The sequence below is a fragment of the Limulus polyphemus genome, unplaced genomic scaffold (genome assembly GCF_000517525.1).
Source record: "Limulus polyphemus unplaced genomic scaffold, Limulus_polyphemus-2.1.2 Scaffold3230, whole genome shotgun sequence".
NCBI lineage: Eukaryota > Metazoa > Arthropoda > Merostomata > Xiphosura > Limulidae > Limulus > Limulus polyphemus.
This window is the reverse complement of record NW_013668840.1, coordinates 9,863-16,786: the sequence shown is the minus strand read 5'-3', so window position 1 is coordinate 16,786 and position 6,924 is coordinate 9,863. Positions and strand designations below refer to the sequence as shown.

Here is a 6,924-nt window from a genome sequence, read left to right as displayed (position 1 = left end):
TATTCTTTTTATTTGTTTTTAATATCAAAGCAATGCAACTTTCTCACTTAAGCATTCTTGTCATTTTTCATCTTTTCCAACGAGTATAGTATTTCAAAGAATAATTTTTTGTTTGCATTTAGACATTTTTCAAATTTATGTTCTTTTTTTGTGAATGTTAAAGTATTTCTGGTAGAAACAGTATTTTCAAAATATATTAACAATTTGATGACCTCATTATAGATTCTTTGTAAATAGGTCATTAATGCATATGATTCCTGTTTTGTCTGGTGTGAAAGTCTGTTTGTAAAACTGAATAATTTTAATGAAGTAATTTGATATTAGTTGTTGAATTTATGTAGTCATTTTCATAATGAAAGTAATTGAATGGCAGAACTTAATTTGGGATTTTCTTTCCTCAAAAAACATTAGAAGAAAATTTTATATGGTTCATGAGAAGCCATATTTACCTTATAAGTACAGTTTTATGGGAGAAATTGCATTCATATCATCTGTTCACAAGATCAGTTACATTGACTGGATCTGTGAAGCTATACCTACTGATCTTTACTGTAACACTGAGCCTACACAATTTTCTTCACAAAATTTAGCAGGCTTTTAGTAAACATTAAACGTCTGTTGGACAAAAAAAAAATCTGATTTTCTAATAAAGTGTTTTTACCAAAGATTTGTCTGTGAATATTCAAAGACTTTAGTGAATCAGTCTAAATGAAAGATGATTTTTGTGCTAGGAATACAAATATTTATTTTAATTTTGTTTTTTTATTTCATTTGTATAACTTCTGAAACCATCTAAATGAATATCAAGTTTTTTTGTAGTAAAACTGTATATGTTATCTCTTATTTATTTATTATTTTCTCTATTCTCACACAAACTGAAATTATCAATGTACAGTGAAATGAAAAGTTTAAAAATAAGAATTAAAATGATTAATAACACTTTTTTTCTACACTTACAGCAGTATTGATCAGAACATTTCAAACTGCTTACCTTAACAGTTTCATCTGTTAACTTTTTGACATAATTTCTTTTCATTTTATGATTTTATTGCTGTACTTTGTACCCAATGGAGTCAGGAATCTTCCTGTCAAAAGCAATAAATTACAGCAGAAATCTTCCTGTCAAAAGCAACAAATTACAGCAGAAATCTTCCTGTCAAAAGCAATAAATTACAGCATGAATCTTCCTGTCAAAAGCAACAAATTACAGCAGGAATCTTCCTGTCAAAAGCAGTAAATTACAGCAGGAATCTTCCTGTCAAAAGTAGTAAATTACAGCAGGAATCTTCCTGTCAAAAGCAATAAATTACAGCATGAATCCATTAGGTGGTAAAACAGCACGTGAAATAAGATATGCAGTATGTTTAGATCCAAGCTTGTGAAATTTTAGACTTTTTATTTTGCTGAATTTTTGTTAGGCTAAATTCAGAAGTTGCTAATTCTTACATTTTAGTAACTTTTGTTAAAAATATATAACAATAAATAAGAAATATACATAAAAAAAACTCGAACTTGTACTGCTCACTGAGTACTTGAACTTGTTTGCAGTTAAGTAAAAAATTAAAGCTGTTCTTGACTAAGCTTTATTAGGTTTTTCAAATTTGGGTATCCATAAAGATTTTATTTAGCTATCAAGTATGCATTTTAAAACACAAAAAAATATACCAGTCACTAGAATAGAATGTCTCCAAACTATGCTTGATTTACCTGGTTTTCTAAGTACGCTATAGATAGGTTTAAACATTTCCATTAACCTTTCAGAGTAGTGTAACAATATTCACAAACAAAGACACTATGGTTAAGTATGTACTTATCTGCACCAAAATCAAATAGCTGTAATAAGACTTATAGAAGGAAGTTTGATTTTCATATTGGTTATAAACATGTCCACCAGCTATGTAAAGTTGATTAGCAAAAGAATCTTGAAAGTCAAAGAGAGAAAGGGGAGAGGCTTCTCTGGTGGGTTTGACGAATTTATTGATATTTTAGCAAATAAAGAAAGTAGAAGTTAAAATTTTTATTATTTATTGTAATTATGTGCAGTTTGTTAGTCTAATGGGTTGGAAACTACAGCAGCCTATTTTTGAAGTTAAAAAATTTTGAGCTTAGGTGGATCACATGACATAGAATTGATAGAAAAATGCAAACTGAGAATGCCTTAAATTGTTCTGTCTTTGAAATTAAGAAGTTAAAACTTAGGTTATATAACAATTTGAATTATAAAGTATATTTTCATGCCTAATATGTTGATACTAAAGTTGTTTAATTACGTATTGAATGTAACACTGAAGAGGTTGTGACAAATGCAAAATAGCCATGCCTGGATGTGAAGGGTTACTAGCTGATAACCAGGGAGTTGGAATTCTTTTATAGCAAAGGAATTCTTTGTTTTATTTTATATTAACTTTTTAGTTTCACTGGGTACATTACTTTCATATTTTCTCTGTATTAATTGCAATTTTATTTTGATGGTATATGTTAGCTTTTAATATTTATAGGTGCATTATCTGTTTTATTTGTATGGGTGCATTACCTTATTATTTTGTGAGATACATTATAGTTTTTAATTTTTACAAGTTACATTTTTCATTATTATAGGATAAATTTAAAAAATTGTTTAAGATTAAAATATCTGTGTGTATTAGAAGGTGTGGGATTAGCAAAGTTTGAATACATTTTTCTTTATCTGAAGTTCTAATAAGTATTCATTAAGTCACCTAGCAACACTGAATATTAATTGTAAATGTATGTATTTTTAAGGTCCTGCCAAGAAATATTTTCGAAGCATGTCATCTTCAGTGTTGTTGCCTCCCATTTTAGAAGTTGAAAATGATTACAGTCCCATGCACCTATCTACAACAAATCGCTCAGTGTCACAGCAGTCTTTGGATTCTTGTGGAAGTGGTGGTAATGATTCCTTCTTGTCTCATGAGTTGGTTAGAAGAGAAGGAGATTTGCCAGCTCATGGCAGCCTCAGCAATCTGTTTGTAAGCTGCTCTGAAGATCCAGAGAGTTCAGAAGCTCCACAGGTGGATGAATTGAATGTGGTGCAGGAAGTGTGCATCACTCAAAGTCCTACTCCTAGTATAAAATCCATGGTCTCTGATTCAGATAACAATGATACTGAGCAGTGGGTCTTTGGTCTGGGTGACAGCATGGATTCAGAAATGAGCACAGGGGGTCTCCAAAGCAGCCAGAAATTGATGAAGTGGAACTCTGATGACGAACTGACATCCAGCCGAAACGAGTCCATGTTTCATCGCAGATTCTCAGACTTCCATGACCAGTGGCGTGTGTCTCAAAATAGCTCTTCCAACCATTCTCCTCTCAGAAAAAATAAAGTAATTTCATTCACTGACGTATCCAAAACTAGTATGAATACAGGTGAAGAACGTAAACAGTCGTACATTTTACCCAAAGTGGCTTTTATACAGAAAAGAACTGACATTCCTTCGACCACAAGGTCTCCAAAAAATATTGACAAATCCCCTTCTCCACAAAAGAAAGATTCAAAAGAAAATAACTCAGTTTTATAACACCTAAACTACATCATCTTGGTTGCTTTACAAATTTAGAATATTCTAGATGTTTTGGACTTTTAGCTTCATTTAGTAAGAGTAAGAAAGTCAGTTTGTTAGTGTTTAAACTGATATGCTGTTTGGCTTGCTGTTTTAATGCCAAGTTGCAAGGAAGAAATAATTATCTTAAGCTTTTGTTTGTTGAACTTTTAAAAGGTGAACTTACAAAATTCAACTAATGCTTTGTGAAGCTTTCCTACTCTTTTTATTTACATGAATACATGTATTATTGTCTATTTAACCATGGGCATTATGTAAGTTATAATTCTTAAATTTTCTTTATTTGTGTACTTCAAGTTAAATCAGTTTTAAGATCAAAGTGAGACTTGAGTGAAAACTTTTTATTTAATGATATTTATTTTTAGAAATTTTCTATGGATCATTTCAATAATGATATATTTTTTGAGAGTTAACTAGATTGCTGTTTAAAGGATTTCATCCATACACAGTTTTACTTATTGTTGTAGACAAGGATCTCCTGAGAGTGAAATAATCATAGTTTTTGCAAGTAGTGAAATGTGGCATTTTTACACAAGGCTTCAGTTTTCAAAGATGTTGAACTTTATATGGTAATGTAGATTAGGGCTCTTCAACTGGTGACCCACCAACAGTTAGCAAAAGTTTATAAAAAAAAATCAGAAATGAAATTAAAAAAAGCAGTAATGTCATAAATGAATTTGTGCTTAACATGTGCAGAATTTAAGTATATCATTATACCAACATAAAAAACTAATATAACAAGCACTTAATGGTACTAAAGTGTATTGTAATTTTATTTTGAAAAATTCTGTATATGTGTGCTGTCATACAGATATTTAACAATGTGCAGACTAGAATACTTCTAATCCACTTACTCTAACTTTTTTCCAAATTGGCTTGTATATATAGTTGAAGAGCCCTGATGTAGATCTTCCTGTTGTAAAACTAATGTTTAAATATATCATCAGATTGTTCTTGTACTTAATTAGTGTGTTACCAGTGGCTCAGTGTTAAATTTCTGGGCTTATAATACCAAAAATTGATGGACACAACACAAATAGCCCATTGTGTAGATTTATGTTTTAACAACAATCGAATTGAATCTTAATTAGTGTAGTTGGTGAATGTTCAAAATGTAACTACATTTTTACGGCATATAATGTTTGTTGTTGGTTTTCCTTGAGGCAAAAAGCTATAGTTTTATCAGTTTAGATTCTGTAAACTGGCTGCTGGATTTAATACAGTATTTATACTTATAGCTTAGTAGAGAAAAGAATTCTCAAAATATTAATTAGATGTGTATGAAAATAGATATTTATTAGAAATGTTCTTAGTTCCAGTTATAATATGGAAGTTTGTTGACACATCTCAAACAAAATGCAGAATCACTTTTTTTAGTGTTTTTTATTTCAAATTGCTTAGCTATGCATAACTCTTATATGAACCAACTAAACATGCTGTTTGATATTTTGCAGTGCCTGAAATGCATTAAAATTGAGTTTATGTTAGTGAGATCCTACAGATATGAAAAGCAGCTAAGACTGCAAAATCTCCTCTGTTTCTGGATCTCATAGCTCAGACAAAGTATGATTTTATAAGCTGTGTGCATAATAATGTATCTCCAATTATATAATTAGTGTGAAACATTGCTTTATGAAATGGAAGTATGAATGTCTTTAAAATTTTAATTTTAGATTATAAAGAAGGAAAAGTTCAATGAAATCTGAAACTGTTGAAAAGAAGTATCATAACATTAGTCTCTCCCGTGTATAAAACTCTCATCTGAAGTTCCTCTAAATTCATAAGGAATTCTATCCTTGATATTTACTTAATTATTGTGTGTTGATCATGAAAAATATTAAAATAATCTTCTTGACCTGTTGATTTCCTTTATCTTAAAACTGTGTGCAAATTATAATATCATTTTTAGGTATATAGTCAGAGTTATCCATATAATTCAAAATCATTCGGGTAATAGTCCATTTTCAAAGAAAATATTCTTGCTTCTCCAGGCAAATCTTAATGATTATCCAGTTGAAAGTCCAAATCCATCCAATTTCTTTTTTCAGGCCCATTGATGTTACTGTCCAAGAATTAATCAGATAACTCTTCAAATCTATTAGGGTAGCTGCCCAGAATTTCAAAGTTATTCGAGTAATGTACAGACTCTTCAGGATAATGCCCAAAAGCTATCCAAGCATTGTCCAGATGTCCAAAACTACCCAAGTAAAGCCCCTGCAAATGGTAAGAATTATTCACCTAAATACTTAATAGTCCACCAGGTGGTTGTGAGTGTCCTGGTTAACTGTTCATGGTAATCCTGAACAATTGCTAGTTCTAAGATCCAGTCTGTGTATCGTATCTTAATCCATCTGCTTTGTCAGATTAGCACTGAAATGGATCAAAATATGAAATGAACTCTTTATGGCCAATTAAAGTAAAAGTTTTTGTCTTAAACACAAGTAATGGGTGTACATACTGAAAAGTATTGTAACTTGAAATACTGCTGTGAGCTAAACATTACATCTACCAAAGCTCTCTTGTATCTTTTAATTATTTGACGCATTTGCTTTGCTATTTTTGATATTATTGATAACACTGTTTGTTTATCCATAAACAAATTTAACTGGTGGTGAAAATAAATAAAAGTTATTGTTGATTTGATTACAAAATGTTTTTTGTTAGTTCTATGTTGCCTAGTTATATTCTACAAGATTTAGGATAATGCTACCATTTGGTGGCAAAACATTTCATTTGTAAAGAAAGCTCCTTGTATAATTAAGAACCAAGTGAAATTTATTGTGTTTTTGAGCCACACTTATGAGCTCACCAACAATGGAGTTTTTATATTAGAACTACTGCTAGCTGTGTTCCTTCAATCAAAGTATTATTTTTGTTAAAAATATAAATAGTTAGGTCTGTTTATTTGAAAATTGTTATTGTGATGTGAAATAATTGTAAATATGTGCTGATTAAATAGTATGTGAACTGATATCTTGTAGAATTTGTAGAATCTTGTGTCATAGTAACTATACTTCATGTTTTATTAGACCTTTAGGTATAATACTGATTAGGTATAATACTGTGGAATCTTGTGTCATAGTAACTATACTTCATATTTTATTAGACCTTTAGGTATAATACTGATTAGGTATAATACTGTGGAATCTTGTGTCATAGTAACTATACTTCATGTTTTATTAGACCTTTAGGTATAATACTGATTAGGTATAATACTGTGGAATCTTGTGTCATAGTAACTATACTTCATGTTTTATTAGACCTTTAGGTATAATACTGATTAGGTATAATACTGTGGAATCTTGTGTCATAGTAACTATACTTCATGTTTTATTAGACCTTTAGG

At 30.2% G+C, this 6,924-nt stretch overlaps 1 protein-coding gene across 1 annotated transcript in view; it reads left to right on the top strand.

The window, feature by feature from the left end:
* Positions 1-2,103, top strand: part of LOC106468940 (probable palmitoyltransferase ZDHHC11) — a 32,568-nt gene extending 30,465 nt beyond the window's left edge. Inside the window, exon 13 of the mRNA XM_013929393.2 lies at positions 2,044-2,103. Coding sequence (XP_013784847.2) covers positions 2,044-2,103 — 60 coding nt within the window. The remainder of the gene's footprint in view (positions 1-2,043) is intronic.
* Positions 2,104-6,924: the final 4,821 nt, after the last annotated feature.